General features: G+C 47.6%; 1 protein-coding gene across 3 annotated transcripts; it reads left to right on the forward strand.

The window, feature by feature from the left end:
- The first annotated feature begins 3,473 nt into the window (after positions 1-3,473).
- On the forward strand, positions 3,474-17,886 carry CD3E (CD3 epsilon subunit of T-cell receptor complex). Of its 3 annotated transcripts, none has more exons than XM_075122249.1 (8): positions 3,474-3,654; positions 4,538-4,654; positions 6,198-6,221; positions 8,222-8,245; positions 13,098-13,301; positions 14,355-14,507; positions 15,325-15,371; positions 15,780-17,886. In XM_075122249.1, exons 2-8 carry the CDS (start codon positions 4,606-4,608, stop codon positions 15,834-15,836), a joined length of 558 nt encoding a protein of 185 aa, XP_074978350.1. In that variant the 5' UTR covers positions 3,474-3,654; positions 4,538-4,605; the 3' UTR covers positions 15,837-17,886. The 3 variants fall into 3 exon arrangements, with proteins under 3 accessions (XP_074978350.1, XP_074978348.1, XP_048683541.2); XM_075122247.1 differs by lacking the exon at positions 3,474-3,654 and adding an exon at positions 3,693-3,771; XM_048827584.2 differs by lacking the exon at positions 3,474-3,654 and adding an exon at positions 4,332-4,421.
- Positions 17,887-18,457: the final 571 nt, after the last annotated feature.

Below are 18,457 nucleotides of genomic sequence, written 5' to 3' on the forward strand. Positions count from 1 at the left end.
TAGTCTAGTTTCCTGGGGGCTGTAATGCCTTGGTCTCATTTCCGTTGTTGGGTTCAGCGTGCAGGTGCTGGATGGTGCTGGTGGCCTGTGATGTACAGGAGGTCAGACTAGATGATCTGGTGGTCCCTCTGGCCCTAAACTCCATGACGCTTGCAATACTTTTATTAACCTCCAGCAGCCTGCACAGTGTCCTGTGGAGCTGAAAGCCAGGAGTTTAGCTTACCTGTCTGTACTCACAATAAAGGCAATTCACAGTGTTAATATCATGGACAGCCATCCTGGGCCAATGGGGGCGGCTGGGTCTGGCTGGAGGCTTATGGGAAGAGTCCATTCTTAATCTACAATGTCTCCTTTGCTGGCTCGGCATGTCTGAGCAGGATCACGCCCCAGGCACCGCTGGTTAAAGAGAAGCCCTGAGTGCTCTTTTGAAAGAAGATGGCATAAATAAAATTTCCACTAGCTACAAATAGCATCTCATTACATGTAATGCAAGCCCAATATAGTCATAGTTACCTGAAGCCTTTAAATAATGAATTTCCAGGAAAAAAGAATAACCTGAGCTGGATTCCCCCAGCCAGCTGGGGCTGGAGGCTGGGCATGTCTGCTGGGAGGAGGAGCAAAACCAGATACAGGAACGGGCTGTGAGAGGAGATTATGAACTGATACATCCCCAGGTCTGGCTTCTGTCACCATTAGAGGTGCGTCTACACTCGCCTTTTCCTTACAATCTCCTTGAACACTCACAGCACCCATGCAGCGCCACCAGGGGGAGCCAGAGAGCGCGCTAATGTTTGAAGCCCCGTACCATGTAACTCTGTTTGGGGCAGGTCCCGGCGACAGCTTAAGATGTTGGCACCTTGCCCCCAGTAACACCCCCAAAGGTGTAGCTGCACCAGTGTTAGCAAGGAGGGGAAATGTCAGGGTGACAAGGTCAGCGTCGAAGGCCTGGGCTTCACCTACAACTTAGGCCAACCTAGCCACATCACTCAGAGCTGTGAACAATTTCAACCTACCCGCCACTATAGTCACAGCTCAGCCAAAGAAAGAATTCTTCAGTCGATCTACCTACAGTGGATTTACCAGAGTGACGGAGAAACCCCCTCCTTCGCTGTAGGAAGCGTCTACACTGCTGTTGTAGTGTTGCATACCCTGAGGATTGGCCTCTTCCCAACCCTTGGAGGAGGAGAACTCTGCTCCCGTGCGATGTCCAAATTTGGAAAGAAAGTGAGTTCCCTGGGCCCTAGCATGCTACAGAGGAGAAGAGAGGATGTTGAAGAGGTAGGCGCCCTCCCCCTGGTGGAATTGTGTGGCTCTTACATGGATGATAAAACCCAGTATATCTGTTTAAATGCAGCTTCCACCTATAGGGATTTTTTTCAAAAGACAATTCAAGCCATCCACCCACCTGCACATTGACATCTCAACTTCCCCAAAACCACAGCTTTCAATGCTGGCTTTGTTTGCTTGGCTCTATCCCTCCCAGGCAGACCATAAACTAGCTTCCAGGCTCTTTAATGTGTGGGGGTCTTTTGGACATGATTTTACAAATTAAGGTCCCAGCTGCCCTTGGCAGCTTTTACAGGAGAAGGGGTTTATCCCAACACCCCCTTTCTGGCGCTGGGTGCTGTTTGGCCCTGTATACATGAAAAATGAATGTTACTGGAAATGGGCAAATATAAATTCAGGTTTGCAACAGAAGTATAAATACCAAATGAAAATACAGTATAGGCTTGCTTTGAAATCCCACACTGGGCTACTTGAGTGAAAGTGAGACAATGAACAAAACAGTCAAACAATTTCCTGTTTGGAGTAGATTGGCAGTTCCAGCCTTGACACTCCTGAGTCCTAGACTGTCACAGGGACCAAAGTCAGAGCTGTCGCATATGGATACAATTAACTTAGGCTTGAATAGAGACTGGGAGTGGATGTGTCATTACACAAAGTAAAACTATTTACCCATGTTTATTTTTCCCACCCCCACTCCCCCACTGCTCCTCGGACGTTCCTGTTAACTCCTGGAAATGGCCCACCTTGATTATCACTACAAAAGGTTTTCTCCCCCCCTTTTCTGCTGGTAATAGCTCATCTTAAGTGATCACTCTCCTTACAGTGTGTATGATAACACCCATTTTTTCATGTTCTGTGTGTATATAAATCTCCTCACTGTATTTTCCACTGAATGCATCCGATGAAGTGAGCTGTAGCTCACGAAAGCTTATGCTCAAATAAATTGGTTAGTCTCTAAGGTGCCACTAGTACTCCTTTTCTCTTTACAGTTAGAAAAATAACTGATGCATGTTAAATAACCCACTGGAATTCTTTCCTGAGGCTGAGCCCCTGAATCCTGCACTAGGGACAATGTCTACTGGATGCAGCGTTCTCCTCCCCCTCTGTGTGCTCGTTCATCAATGATCATTTTATCAGCACCAGATATATGGATGCACTTTGGGGAAGCTTCATTTAAAGCATCAGCCAGGACATTTCACTTGTAGCTGGCTCAACGGTGTTCTCCAGTCTCACTTCTTTTGGAAGCGGGGGCGGTCCCTGCTTCCATGGACAGGGTTATTGGCAGCTGGAGTGAGGAGTCACTGAGGGTCTGATCTGATTTGGGTTGCCAAGTTTGGTTGGATGTATTCCTGGAGGTTTCATCACCTGACATGATCTTTAATCAAAGATTAATCTTTAATTCCTGGAGACTCCCAGACAATCCTGGATGGTTGGCAACCCTAGATTCGATGTTTATCCCCTTCCCCTGCCCTGCCTCAGGCACCACAGGGCTGTCACTAGGAGATCCAGCTGAATCATATGCATAGACAACAGGGAATTGAGGGAGCTAAAAACCAAAATCAATTTCGGGGTTGCATTAGTAAATAAAGGAAACACTGTGTTTGGAACAGAAGTTTCTTTATCTCACTTTGTTAAAAATGAACAAATTTAATCTGGTACAAAACTGCTCATTGGAGCGCTATTCAAGAGCTATTAGTATATTATTTTTTAACTCTAGCCTCAAAATACAAAACTTATCTACACCCCATGCATGACCAGGGCCCAAGTTTGTTGCTTTTCTGCTTCCAGCCAGGAGCTGCCGCTCTGTTAGTCACGAACTCCACCCGTAGAGGGAGAAGAGCCGCTATCCCCAGCTCATGCTGAACTTTCCGGTGTGACGAACAAGGTACATCTTCTCATTCTGTAATCAGCCGGCAGGCCAGGAGCTGGGGAAATGGATACAGAGCCCTGCCCCACCACATCACAGCTCAGCATTATAACTAACTATTTATTTACTTCTGGCACAGGCCACCATACACGGGGTTCTTTAGAGGCGGAAACCTTGCTCCAAGGAGCGTGTCTGTCTAAAGACAGACCGGCCAATAGACAGGCCTTGGGAAGGCGTATATATGGTTACGGTAGTCTCAGGTAATTCCTCCAGCTCTAGCAGCAAATAGCGTGGAGGGTAAGTGGCCTCTCCAGCACAGACAGGGAGAACGTTCTACCCACAGAACTATATATGTTCTATAGGGACAGCGTGGCAGGAAGCCCAGAGATTTCCGGGTGAGAAGCTGACACAGGCCGTGAGACAAAGATGGTTCCAAACCAGGCCTGCAGTGACTGAACACCACCACATGGCTCCTTGGTGTCTGGTGAGAAATAAAATTGGTAGGTGCAATCCAGTCCCTAGTGGCTTCCCTACCACAAAAACACCGTCACAGCTGGCACGCAGGCTGGCAGAGGGGCCTCGAGCAGAGTAAATCCAGCACCAAAGCCTCAGAATTAGTGAGTTACTCCATTTAATTTTGTTCTGATCTGTTTCTTGGTTCCAGGCGTGTTATTCAGCTCCCCTTTACTGAGGTTTCTCTCTGCGGTTCCGTACCCCACTTGTCACCACAGCACTTGAACACCTGTTTCTTTGTATTATTGTCACCATTGTTGGTGTGGTTTTTTTGCAATAGCACCAAGGGGCAGGAATCAAAGTGCTAGGCACTGTACAAACCCATAGCTTAGGCAGAGGCAGCCCCTGCCCTGAAGAGCTTACAGGCTATTTTATGCTCGTTGCACAAGGTGTGTTTGTCTGCCGCTGGCTGTTGCATTTCTTGCAGCCTGTCTAGTGGTTATGTTCGTTGCAGTCACTTTGCTAAATTAACTGTAACATTTTGAACTTAACTCAGAAAATATTGTTTAAAAATGGTGGGAGAGTCTGAAAGCAAATCTGTTGGGGCCAGGTTGTGTGTGCTCTTTTCTCCAGAACACTCTCTGGGCTGGCCTGAGAGTCACCGAGGTGCTTGCAGCACCAGCAGCCCCCTCGTGTTCTCAGTGACACTCGGAAATGTAGGCATCTCGAGCCTCCGCACTTCCTGGCAGGTTTTTTTTTTTTATCATAGACATCTGCTGTCTCTTTGAGCTGCTTGCATGTTATGCTGGAAACAGTGAGTCTCCTCCGTGCGCCGCTGAACTGATTGTTAGATCCAATTCTGGGAAACAATCCCAGGCCTCTTTCTCATAAACAGAAACTTGAAAGCTCCTGTGTTCTTACTTTTTGCAGAGCCAGACTGGGTGATGCCAATCTGATTGGAAAGGACAGAAAAGAGAGGGAGTGCGGGGAACGCCAGGATGAAGCTAGAGCTTGCTCTGCCTGTTTTGGGGCTCCTGCTCTGTGTGGGTGAGTACAGATGTCTAGAGACCACCAGGTATCAGAAAAGTGACCCCCAAGGGCTCAGGCAAGGAGGGTATTGGCGTGCCGATGGACATCGCGGAGCACCAGCAACTAGGTGTTCTTACACAGCCACAAAGACTCACAGTAAAACTGAAGTTGCCATTTGCTGATGAGAAATGTACCCCCACTAGCAGTGACATGAGGGGCAATGGAGCAAGGAATCACACCCTGCAGAATCAGAGCAGTCGAGAGAGAGGGAATTGAGGCACTTCATTCTATATTCTTTTTTAAAAGAGAAGTCAGTTGCTGAGAAGATCCTCGTTATTTATCAGCAAATTCAATAAACTCCCAAGCCCTCACCAATGGTCTGAACAGGCTGGTGAAGGGTACGGGAAGGGCAGTGCTTTGGGCAGCAGGGTGCTCTGGAATCTGGACTCCCCTGTCCTACTGCTTGCTGTTATATTAAATCGCCGTGTGCTCTTGGGCCCGTCGCTTCACTCTCTAGATCTCAGCTTCACAATGGGTAAAGCAGGGATAATAGTATCCCCTGAATATTGTCAGGGTTAACCGATTAGTGTGTGTAGAGGTAACCAGATGAAAGACAAAGCATGTGTAAGTATTATCACTAGATCAATATGCTCATTGGGAAATGGGCAAAAGAAATTTAAAAATAAACTCTGGAGCCACTCTGCCCGTGAGCGGCAAACGCCAGTTGCTGGCTTTGATGTGAACTGAAAGAGTTTGGGTTCTCTTTGGCCATGATCAGTTTGTGTTACTGCACCTGTATTTATTCCGTCTGTCTAAAACAAAGTTCTGTGTGGGGATAAAGCAGCCGATCACCCTGGGGTCTGTTACAGGACTGGAAATATCCCCTATGAATTCATTGGTGCTGTTTACACTGACTTGAAAAATCAGCTAAAATTAATTGTCAAGTAACCATTTTTAGTGCCATCCAAGCAGGATCGTGCGCCTGCAGAGACCAGAGAGGCACATGGAGAAACAGGATTGATCACTGGTGTATGGCCAGCTAAAATTAACGGTGCCACACTGGTGTTCTGACACTGATTTGTAGTACAAAGGGAACAGTGTAGGAACCAACTGACATTAGGGGAAAGAGAGAAAGTTTCTATTTTTGTTACAAAATCAAAGACTGGGGGGCAGCAAAGGACAGAAGGAATTACAGACCTGGAAGCAGGGGTGGGGGGATTAGAGCAAGTGCCCAGTCTTCTAAGTAGCTCCTTGGGTTTTGAAGGGTTTTTTAGCCTCCAACACTATTTCCTGCCTTCATCCCCATCCCATCTTTGTCTGTGTTTCTAGGATTGGGAAGTTTGATAACATGGATTTAAAACATGAATGCTGTTGGGACTGTTTTCCAATGTCTGCATGGCACCCAGGAGTTTGGCTTTCAAAGCAGCATTATTATTGATTAGTGTTTTGTGTTTACTTCTTAGAGGCAGATTGTTACTAATAAGGGAAAGGATATTTTTAAAGAGATGAACCAAGGAGAGAGGCAGATTTGCTAATAGCGTTTGTTGTTTTCCTTTTGCAGCTGACACCGTGGCGCAGGAGAACCGTAAGTTGATTTTACCATCAATGTTTTTAGCCATAATAAACATCTCAAAAGTGCTGCTGCTAATATTGACCCTCCCATTTCTAACCGCTCAGAGAGAATCTAAGGAATGGGGCGTCTTTAACCACTAAAAGCATATGCCCATTTATCTAAGCGCCCGTATGAGTGTGAGCATGCAAGTGTGGTCTGGGCCTAACCCAGAACCCACTGAAGTCAAGGGGAATCTTTCCATTGATTCCAATGGGCCCTGAGCCAGCCCCTACCTGCGTGTCTGTCTCTCTGTGTGTCGGATCATAGAGAATGTCTTTACTTCTTCTTTTTAAAAATACAGATCCAGAAAACTATACCTGCATACTGGGTTCCACCTGGCTCCTTTGCAGTCAGTCGGGGTGTCTTATTATTAACAATAGTTACTGAGTTTCCCCACCTGTAACATGGGGATACTGATTCTGATCTGCGTAAAGCACTTTGAGAGCTACAGAGGAAAAAGCAAGGTATTATATTATATAATAGTGGCATTTGGGTGGCACCCAGGCCGTATTTAGGAGCAGGGTCGCAATCGGTTTGTGTTACTGCCCCTGTATTTATTCCCCTTCTCTAAAACAACGTTCTGTGTGGGGATAAAGCAGCCGATCACCTTCGCCTCTAATCAATGGTTTTGTCTGTGGGATTTCATCTCTGTAGCTTTAGTGAGAGTGAGCTCCCAGCCTCTGTAAAGCAAGTGCTGGCTAAAACCATACACGAGGACAGGGTAATCACAGATGGGAACACGGATCTTTCTTTTATTGGCTTATGCACCTTTCTTTTGTCTAGTGTCTCTGGTACACACTGTGGGTCTGATTCTGACCCGCTCCCTAGCACTGTTTTAACGTGGCTGTAGCTTCAGGATTTCAGTGGAGTTCCTCACACTCACAAATTGCTCTACAGAGTTAAACAAAACCATTTCTAACCTAAGGCCCTGATCCTGCAGCAGGCAAACCCATGCAACCACGCAGAGCCCTGCAGTTCTCATTGCAGGCTCGTGGCCCAGACCCCCAGGAGCCTCTGTCTCCGTGCTGCACCGTCACTGTGTCATTGCATGTACACCTTGCAATTAATCACATCGTTTCTTTTCACAGCAACCAGGCACCTCATTTCCGTTTTCCACTTTGAAAAGGGCAGCCGGGGGGACGCAGCTTTGGTTTAAAATAACATTGCCTCACTAATCTGCTTTAGCCACCTCCGCATTTCTAAAGCATCCCACAAGCGTGGTGCAATTCAAAACCTCTCCCAAGGGAGGGCTAAACTGCAAGGAGACGCATTTCAGTTTGGTGACTGTTATAGGACCGGAAATATCCCCTATCAGTTCATTGGTGCTGTTTACACTGACTTGAAAAATCAGCTAAAATTAATGGTTAAGTAATCATTTTTAGTGCCATCCAAGCAGGATCATGCGCCTGCAGAGACCAGAGAGGCACATGGAGAAACAGGATTGATCACTGGTGTATGGCCAGCTAAAATAAACGGTGCCACACTGGTGTTCTGACACTGTGATTTGTGGTACAAAGGGAACAGTGTAGGAACCAAAGAGAGAAAGTTTCCGTTTTTGTTACAAAATCAAAGACTGGCGGGGCAGCAAAGGACAGAAGGAATTACAGACCTGGAAGCAGGGGTGAGGGGATTAGAGCAAGTGCCCAGTCTTCTAAGTAGCTCCTTGGGTTTTGAAGGGTTTTTTAGCCTCCAACACTATTTCCTGCCTTCATCCCCATCCCATCTTTGTCTGTGTTTCTAGGATTGGGAAGTTTGATAACATGGATTTAAAACATGAATGCTGTTGGGACTGTTTTCCAATGTCTGCATGGCACCCAGGAGTTTGGCTTTCAAAGCAGCATTATTATTGATTAGTGTTTTGTGTTTACTTCTTAGAGGCAGATTGTTACTAATAAGGGAAAGGATATTTTTAAAGAGATGAACCAAGGAGAGAGGCAGATTTGCTAATAGCGTTTGTTGTTTTCCTTTTGCAGCTGACACCGTGGCGCAGAAGAACTGTAAGTTGATTTTACCATCAATGTTTTTAGCCATAATAAACATCCCAAAAGTGCTGCTGCTAATATTGACCCTCCCATTTCTAACCGCTCAGAGAGAATCTAAGGAATGGGGCGTCTTTAACCACTAAAAGCATATGCCCATTTGTCTAAGCGCCCGTATGAGTGTGAGCATGCAAGTGTGGTCTGGGCCTAACCCAGAACCCACTGAAGTCAAGGGGAATCTTTCCATTGATTCCAATGGGCCCTGAGCCAGCCCCTACCTGCGTGTCTGTCTCTCTGTGTGTCGGATCATAGAGAATGTCTTTACTTCTTCTTTTTAAAAATACAGATCCAGAAAACTATACCTGCATACTGGGTTCCACCTGGCTCCTTTGTAGTCAGTCGGGGTGTCTTATTATTAACAACAGTTACTGAATTTCCCCACCTGTAACATGGTGATACTGATTCTGATCTGCGTAAAGCACTTTGAGAGCTACAGAGGAAAGAGCTAAGTATTATATTATATAATAGTGGCACTGGGGTGGCACCCAGGTCGTATTTAGGAGCAGAACCCTCTTGGGCTGTGCTCAGCACATACGCATAGGACACCAGTCTCTGCCCTGACTAGCTCACAGTCTAAGAACAGTGTCACAGCTGACTCAGATGGGTAGACAATGGGGTGAATTATTTCCCCTTTTTCCATTTGCACTTTTCCCCTGGGGCAGCAGTCGCACTCACTCTCTTTCCAACTTTAATTTTTCTCCATCTAATTCCGGTCCATGGGCAAACAATCTCTCCCCAGCCCCATTTACCTGTGCCCCGCCCACAGTCCATTTTCACTAATCAGAGCTATTCCACGCAGTGTGCATGCTTCTGAAATCTACATTCCGATTGGCCAGTGAGCTGGAAAAGGTGGTTTCTGGGATTGAGAAGGTTTACATAAGAATGGCCATACTGGGTCAGACCAGAGATCCATCTAGCCCAGCGTCCTGTCTTCCAACAGTGGCCAATGCCAGGTGCTTCAAAGGGAATTAACAGAACAGGGCATTTATCAAGCGATCCATCCCCTGTCGCCCACTCCCAACTTCTGGCAAAGAGAGGCTCAGGATACTATTCCTTCCCATCCTGGCTAATAGCCATTGATGGACCTATCCTCCATGAACTTATCTAGCTCTCTTTTTGAACCCTGTTATAGTCTTGGCCTTCATAACATCCTCTGGCAAGGAGTTCCACAGGTTGACTGTGCATTGTGTGAAAAAAATACTTCCTGTTGTTTGTTTTAAACTTGCTGCCTCTTTGTTTCATTTGGTGACCCTTAGTTCTTGTGTTATGAGAAGGAGTAAATCACACTTCCTTATTTACTTTCTCCACACCAATCATGATTTTATAGACCTCTATCATATCCTCCCTTAGTCATCTTTTTTCGAAACTGAAGAGTCCCAGTCTTTTTAATCTCTCTTCATACAGAAGCTGTTCCATATCCATAATCATTTTTGTTGCCCTTTTCTGAACCTTTTTACAATTCCAATATATCTTTTTTTGAGATACAGCGACCACATCTGCACACAGTATTCAAGATGTGGGCATACCATGGATTTATATAGAGGCAACATGAGATTTTCTGTCTTATTTATCCCTTTCTTAATGATTCCCAATGTTCTGTTTGCTTTTTTGACTGCCACTGTGCATTGAGTGAATGTTTTCAGAGAACTATCCACAATGACTCCTAGATCTCTTTCTTGAGTGGTAACAGCTAATTTAGACCCCATCATTTTATGCATATAGTTGGGATTATGTTTTCCAGTGTTCATTACTTTTCATTTATCAGCCTTGAATTTCATCAGCCATTTTGTTGCCCAGTCACCCAGTTCTGAGAGGTCCACTTGTCCACATGCTTGTTGACCCCCTCAAACAATTCTAGTAGATTAGTGAGGCATGGTTTCCCTTTACAAAAGCCATGTTGACTATTGCCCAACAAATTATGTTCATCTATGTGTCTGACAATTTTGTTCTTTAGTGTAGTTTCAACCAGTTTGCCCAGTACTGAAGTTAAGCTTACCAGCCTGTAATTGCCAAGGTCACCTCTGGAGCCCTTTTTAAAAATCGGCATCATATTAGCTATCCTCCAGTCATTTGGTACAGAAGCTGATTTAAATGATAGGCTACAGATGAGAGTTAGTAGTCCTGCAATTTCACCTTTGAGTTCCTTCAGAACTCTTGGGTGAATACCATCTGGTCCTGGTGACTTATTACTGTTAATCAATTTGTTCCTCTAATACACCTCAATTTGGGACAGTTCCTCAGATTTTTCCCCTAAAAAGAATGGCTCAGGTTTAGGAATCTTCTTCACATCCTCAACCGTGAAGGCCAATTAAAAGAATTAATTTAGTTTCTCTGCAATGACCTTATCATCCCTGAGTGCTCCTTTAGCATCTCGATCATCCAGTGGCCCCACAGGTTGTTTAGCAGGCTTCCTGCTTCTGATGTACTTAGAATTTTGTTTGCTATTACTTTTTGAGTCTTTGGCTACCTGTTCTTTAAATTCTTTTTTGGCCTTCCTAATTATATTTTTACACTTCATTTGACAGAGTTTATGCTCCTTTCTATTTTCCTCACTAGGATTTAACTTCCACTTTTTAAAAGGATGCCTTTCTGCCTCTCACTGCTTCTTTTGCTTTGTTGTTTAGCCATAGTGGCTCTTTTTTGGTTCTCTATGTTTTTTAATTTGGGGTATACATTTAAGTTGAGCCTCTCTTATGGTGTCTTTTTAAAAAGTTTCCATGCAGCTTGCAAGGATTGTACTTTTGGTGCTGTACCTTTTAATTTCTTTCAGAGTGGTAGCCATGTTAGTCTGTATCAGCAAAAAGAACAAGGAGTCCCTGTGGCATCTTAGAGGCTAACAAATTTATTTGGGCATAAGCTTTCATGGGCTAAAATCCACTTCATCAGATGCACACAGTGGAAAATACAGTAGGAAGATATATATATGTGTGTGGAGATAGATATCTATCTATCTATCTATCTATATATATACACACACACACACAGAGAACATGAAAAAATGGGGGTTGCCGTACCAACTCGAACGAGACTAATCAATTAAGGAGGGCTATTATCAGCAGGAGAAAAAAAACTTTTGTAGTGATAGTCAGGGTGGCCCATTTCAAACTGTTGACAAGAAGGTGTGAGTAACAGTAGGTGAAAAATTAGCATGGGGAAGTAGTTTTTAGTTTGTGTAATTTCTCTTTAACTAATCTCCTCATTTTTGTGTAGCTCCCCTTTCTGAAATTAAATGCTACGGTGTTGGGCCACTGTGGTGTTTCCCCAGCCACAGGGATGTTAAATTTAATTATATTGTGGTCACTATCACCAAGTGGTCCAGCTATATTCACCTCTTGGACCTGATCCTGTGCTCCACTTAGGACTAAATCAAAAATTGCCTCTTCCCTTGTGGGTTCCAGGACTAGCTGCTCCAAGAAGCCGTCATTTAAGGTGTCAAGAAACTTTCTCTTGATCCATTCTGAGATTATATGTACTGTGGCAAGATCACCAATGTTAATATGGTGGGTCCTGCGCTTTTCTTGGCAGAGGGGCTAAGATACCACCCCTTGCCCTTGGGCCACTGAGGTCCCAGATAGTGGCCCAGGAAGGTGGTAGAGGAGGGAAGCAGGGGAGGGATCTGGGTTTGCTCCTCACTCTGAGCCTGAGCCCCAGCCCCTGCGGGTTCTTACCCTCTTTCCCCTTGGGTGGGAACCTTTGGCCCTTAGATGTTGGGAGATGAAGTCTCCCTCCCCTACTGGGGCAGGGTCTGCCTTACTTCAGTTCTTATGTTATGTTATGTTATGTTATGTTATGTTTATGTTATCAGATCACTCCCCTCTATTCTCCTTCCTCCTCCTCCCATGACTACCTGAAGCAGGGAGTTTTATTAGGTTCCTGACAGGGCTTAATTGACTACAGGTACTCCAATTAACCTGTAGCAACCCTCCCTAGTCTACAGGGAAGCACACCTTAATTAGCCTACGGCTTATATATTTCCCCTCTACCACTGCTCTCTAGCTCTTCTGTATCACAGTACCCAGTCAATATGGGGATAGTTGAAATCCCCTATTATTATTTAGTTTTTTATTTTAATAGCTTCTCTAATCTTCCTGAGCATTTCAGTCACTATTACCATCCTGGTCAGGTGGTCTGTAATATATCCCTACTGCTATATTCTTATTATTCGAGCATGGAATTACTATCCATAAAGATTATATACTACAGTTTGGTTATGTTTATCTATGTGTCTGACAATTTTGTTCTTTACTGTAGTTTCAGCCAGTTTTCTCGGTTCTGAAGTCAGGCTTACAGGCCTGTAATTGCCATGGTCACCTCTGGAGCCCTTTTTAAAAATTGGTGTTACATGAGCTCTCCTCCTCCAGTCATTTGGTACAGAAGCTGATTCCAGCAAGGTTTATTCAGTGCTTAAAGTGGTCTGAGAAAAGATTGGGGCATCTATCACAATCCCAGACAAAATCAGCGTTCGTGAGCAAGAGAGACAATTCCCAGTTCAACTTTGTGAGTCCACTGATTATATAATAATGGTGATCAGTTAGCTCATGAAGCCATTGCTTGTGAATGCGGAGAGTGTTATGCATTACTACTTCCCCCGAACTGATAACTAGGTGAGAGGTTTTCCATTTAACCCAACGATCCCATTCCCAAAGTCCGTCCGAGAGACAAGGCAGTGCTCAAAGTGAGCCCTCAGTGACACAGCTCCATTGTTAATTATATTTTTGCTGCGTCTGGGACCCCCTTGTCCTGCCCATTTTAAGCACTGGTTTTACTGAATACCTCTGTGTTTCTGTTGTTCTTTCTTCCCCTTTTGCAGCAATCACGGTGGTGATCTCTAAGACCAAGGTGACTCTCACTTGCCCCTTTCAAGAACATGTAATATGGAAAAAAGAGGGACAGAAGCTAACTGATACAGATAATATCTATGAGATTGAGGAGTACGTGAGTTCCAAGCACGACGGGGAGTATGCATGTGAGGCCACCGACAAAGACACCAGACTTCTTCACCTGAAGGCCAAAGGTAAATGGGAGAGAGCGCCTCTTCCATGCGAATAAGCAGGCACATGAGATGTCATGGGACGCTACAGAGGCTAGCGATTAACTCTGTGACCTTATTGCCTGAAAGATTCACATGCCATAACGTACTCAGAGGCCTGATTTTCAGAGGCGCTGCTGGGACTGACTTCAACACTCAGCTGCTCTGAGGTCCAGCCGGCCCCCCATGAACACTGCAATTCCATGGGGCACTGTTCAAAAGAGTATGTGTTTGCCATGGGATGTGTGGCTAAGTTACCGCTCTCTGCACTGTTGTGTGGTGTGCTTTGCCCTTGCTGTGTCCTCCATCCCAGAGGTGGCTGCATTTCAAAGGCGCTTTACACGCCTAGCTTGGGAGCTGCTTTGGGATGGGAGAGGCTGTATAAATGTGAAACTGTTATCTCTCCCCAAGACCAGTGACCTTTCATGGGCTTCAGAGAATCCTGAACCTTCAGGATCTTGGCAGGAGACTCCAGGTCTGGAGGCTTGGAGAGGGCACAGTTCGGTTTCCCCAGGCCCCCTTGGAAACTGAATCAATTCTCCTCCATTCTGACAAAGCTCCTTGCAGCCCATGCGCTGTCTCGGGTGTCTGAGGAGCTGCTCAGGGAACCCGAGAATCCCTGCGCTCTTTCCGGCACAGACAGAAAGGGCTGGGGGTGGGGGGAGCATGGAATGAGCTGTTACAACCCGGGGATGTTTGCACCCTGCTGCCAGGGGCCATGCAGAAAAACGAGGGGACATTTCAGTCACTGACCGCTCCAGCCACCCCAGAGGTGTTGGCAGGGTGAGGCGTGTGTAGGGGGGAACAGAAAGGTCTCTCCCTTCCCCTTCACTTCTCCGCTTACTGTTCTTGCTCCCCTTGTGACGTACGTGGTCTCCATCCACGCAAAGCAAGTGGGTGAGGTCTGGGCCGGCCAAACATGGGGCATTTACCCAGCAGTGTCTCTGGGCTGGGACTTGTGACTCCCACCTCCCGCGGTCCCCCTGCTCTGCCCTTCTCCCTCTCGCTGAGCCCCTGATCTGTCCCTTCCCACCGCAGTCTGCGAGAGCTGTGAGGAGCTGGATGTCTTGACAGTGGCCGGGGTCATCATCGCAGATCTCCTCATCACCCTCGGGGTGCTGATCCTGGTCTATTACTTCAGCAAAAACCGGAAGGGGCGAGTCGGTAGCAGTGCCGGAGTTCATCCAAGAGGTAAGAGCTGGTTCGAATCTCTCCTGTGAATCAGTCGCGTGAGCACCCTCAACTGGGCTGGGGTCAAGCCCACCTCAGGCTCCTCCTGCTGCTCACCACATCACAGGCTGCCCTTCATGTGGGGATGGTGCAGCTGCCATTTTGTGCTGAAAGTGCCCCAGCCACAGGACCCGTTGCACAGGGTGTGGTGAAGCCGCCATGAGAGAGGCAAAGGGAGGGTAGGGCAGGCTGGAAGGGCTGGCCTGCTCTAGCCGCCTCCCTGGCAGTATCATGGCACAGCACCCTCAAGCATTCACACCACGACTCAGGCCCTAATCTCAGGGAGTTGTCTTAAAAACCACGAGATTTTATTTAAATGAGAAATGTGGGGGGTTGTCTCTGCGCCCATTGGTGGGGTCACATTTTTAGGCCTCTCTCTGCAACCAGGAGGGCTAGAAACTGCCTTGTTTTAAAATGGAAGCTGAGATTCTTGTGCAGTCTCTTGATTCCCGCAGTGGGGGCACTAAGACATACACTACAAGTCATCGGCACACCCAAGAGCTGGCAGCGCTGCATTTTGCACCCCGGGCAAAGCGTCCTTTGATTCAGGGGCTGGAGGCCTGTGTCTTGGAGGACAGTCCTGCGTTCTGGGTGTGACAAAGGCCAGGTGCTCAGGGCTGAGGTGTCTCAATTGGGCCCCCAAAATCGGTGGACATTTTGTGCCCTGTTCCTGAAACACCCACGGAGCCGCGGGGATGAGTCACGCCTGCGAAGCTCTGTGTCTGCACTAAGAATCAGTAGTTTTCCACCTGAATGTTCTCCCTGCTTTGCCTTCCAGGCCAGAAGATGGTGCGCCCCCCGCCTGTGCCAAACCCGGACTATGAGGTAATGGAAACTAAAGGGTGGGGTCCTTCTCTGCTCTTGGCCTTTCCAGAACTGTTGGGATTGGGGTCACAGCCTTCTTGGTGGATGATGACAGCTGAGAAATTACAGCATTGGTCCAGCTCCAGGCTTTACCTGGGTGGAGGGGAAGGTGTGACTGAGAGCAGGGCCATGTGTCTTCCTAAGGGTAGTTATTTATCCGTACGACAAGGAGTCATCAACAGAAGGATCATCACAGCATGCAGGGTACAGTGTGCATACCAAGAGCTGCATGCTCCCTGCACCCAAGTCACACCTGGTGGTAGCACTGAGGAGCCCCAGCCCTGGCACAGAGCCCAGTTGTAGAAGGTGCTGTCACTGTGCTATGTTAACACAAGAGCCTGTTGCTCACATCTGCTCCTGTTCCCACAGCCCATCAGGAAGGGTCAGCGGGAAGTGTATGCCGGGCTGCAGTCCAGGGGCTTCTGAATTGCCCTGCAGATGGCAGGTTGGACAAGAGCAGCTAAGGGGCCCCCAGCTTCTGTCCCATGTGATACAGATTCTCTGCAGTCCGTGCTGGGCAGCCGTGCATTCTGGGGACCAGCCCAGCAGCTACAATGGGAGACGCTGCCGCTCCTTGGACACCCTCCTTTCTGCCTTCGATTTGACCCCAGGGAACAGACGCTGACTAAAGAAACAAGAAGAAGAGGTTTTCCCCATTAAATAACCGTCGCTTTCTCCTCTTTGGGCTTCTCCTGGGACTGCTGGGCTCTCCTGATCACCCTTTCCAAACTGCTGGGGAAACCCTTTCACTCTTCAGTTTTATTTATTTCAGTCACATGCTTTGATTTTTCTCTCCAGCACCCTGCGCCATTGATCTCGTCCTGACACTCGGATGGCCTCTTTCCTGCCCAGGGCAAAGAGGGACACGGTCCAGTGTTCTGAGCACCAGCCCAGGAGCCAGGAACACCTGAGCTCTGACCCCAGCTCTGACACTGAGTCTCTCTGTGATTGTGGCTAAGTCCCTCCCCCTCAGCTTCCCCATCTGTATCACTTGGGCAGAGACTCACCCGCTTCCCAGAGATGCGTTAAGTAGTGCATGTAGACCCTCTCGGAGTACTGGGGCTTGGCTGGCTCTCTCCTGGTCCTCTGGTTTTACATTAGTTCCCATTTCCCTTCCCAGGATAGTAACGATGCTGTCACCACATTCCCTGGGGCTCGAAAGGGAGATGCAATGGTCACTATGGGCCATAAGGCGTAGAAGTGGCCGTGAGCACATCCACCATATTCCTCCTTCAGCCCTGTCCCCATCTAGCTTGTGCTTTGCAGTGTTCTTCTGGCCACCGCTAGCATTCGGGATGCAAGTCCCTGTGCTGCGATCCTTGGGCCAGGTGCAGTCTGTCAGTCATGCTCACCTGGGCCTGTCTCAGCAGCGACAGAGCAGTTCATTGAAAACACAGCTCTGGCTGCCCTTTCCAGTCATGCTCAGCATGTCTGTCCTTGCTGTGGGGTCACAGACAGCCCCAACACCCCTTTCCGGAGACCTGCGTAGGGGGAAACAGGGCTTGAGCCCTTTCTGGCATCTCTGGGATGGATAAAGTCGGCCTGGAAGGAGGGGATTTAATCATCAGCAGTGGACACCTGGCACCGCCTGGTTTTGCTGGAGGACCTGGTGGTTCTCTCAGGAAGGTGCCATGTATGGGGCCTAAATAGAAGGCGTGTGGACCCTTCAGCACATGCCCCTTCTCCCCCCAGCCTCCTCTAAACGTTGTCACAAAGCAGGTCATCTGTAGGCCCCTCAGTAGGGTGCTTAAGTGGCTGATTGAGTCTTTAACCCTTATTAGTAAATTACAGTAGCACTTGGAAGCCCCAGTCAAGATCTGGGCCCCACCGGGCTGGGTTCTGCCGAGGAGCGTTGTCCCTCCCCAGAGACATCACTGTCTCAGGGGGACGAGACGCATGAGAGAGGACTGGCACCGTTTTCCAGTTCCAGGGGAACTGACCTCAGGGCTCCTGACCCCCAGTACCTTAACCACAGGACGTTTTCCCTCTGGAGAAGTCCTATAGAATTTAAGAGCAGCAAAACCCATAGGGCTGTGTAGAAATTAGCCCAAACCATAGAGAACTCCAGACAGAATGAGACCCTTTCCATAGGTTTTTATTTTTACTCAGCCTGTGGAATTCTATAGCAGGGACCCCCATTCCTGTTTCAGTTCTATAGCGTGGGCCAAAACCACATCTAGAAATAGGAGCATTTTCTAGTAACTGTGTGAGGACTTTCCCGGCAGGGCTGTACAAACCCCGTGTTCTGAGTGAGTCTCCTCTGGCTCACCTTGCTCCAACCCCCTTCCTTGCTGCCTCCTCCCTCTTCTGTTACAGCTCTGGCTCTCAGGCTGCGTCCTGGCTCAATGGTGTCTGTTACCAAGATGGCGAGTTTGTCTGTATTGAGAAAGGCCTGTTTGAACATTTATGATGCAAGTATTTCTAAAAGTGCATTATGCAGTCAATAAACTGGCAGAGCTCTGCCCCTGGATCTGCATGGAAGGGTGTTTCCAATTCATTCTTTAACAACACAACTGTTGCTCAGAGGCCTCTGCGCAGGAAAGACCCGGGACTGCAAAAGCTGCTGGGGTCACCCCTGAGGTGCACTGGCAGCAGTGTACAAAGGCACCCAGGGCTAGGCAGTGCGGTGAGGGGTAGACAGCAAACAGGGGAGTGCAATAGCCAGGCTAGAGGAGGGATGTCATCAGCAGAGCTGGGAGTAGGGCTGGAATAGCTGGGGGCTGCAGGTCAGGCCTGGGGCAACATAAACAAGGTTGTGGTCACTTACACTCAATTTAACAAACAATTTTCAAAAGCCAGTTGAGTTAAAATGATCCAGTTTCATGAAGGTGGCAGGACAGATGTGGGGAGTGGGATTCAGACTTGTGTCCTTTTCCCGAGAGCCACATGGGTGGCTGGGAACAGACATCAGTGTCTGGCTTAGCCCAGGGCTGAGCAGAGTCAGTTTTCTATTGCTCAGAGGGGAGACATCGCTCCGGAGAGGAAGCAGCAGTAACTGGGGTAGGCTGTGGTTTAGCCCTGGTGTCTCAGCACAGCGAGGAGTGAGC

The sequence above is a fragment of the Caretta caretta genome, chromosome 22 (genome assembly GCF_965140235.1).
Source record: "Caretta caretta isolate rCarCar2 chromosome 22, rCarCar1.hap1, whole genome shotgun sequence".
NCBI lineage: Eukaryota > Metazoa > Chordata > Testudines > Cheloniidae > Caretta > Caretta caretta.

What these genes read in the sequence shown, in the direction of transcription:
- CD3E (XM_075122249.1), top strand. Translation starts at nt 4,606, where the DNA reads ATGAAGCTAGAGCTTGCTCTGCCTGTTTTGGGGCTCCTGCTCTGTGTG. An exon ending in GGGGCTCCTGCTCTGTGTGG is followed by an intron (nt 4,655 to 6,197) that starts GTGAGTACAGAT and finishes TTCCTTTTGCAG; the next exon opens with CTGACACCGTGGCGCAGGAG. An exon ending in TCTTCACCTGAAGGCCAAAG is followed by an intron (nt 13,302 to 14,354) that starts GTAAATGGGAGA and finishes TTCCCACCGCAG; the next exon opens with TCTGCGAGAGCTGTGAGGAG.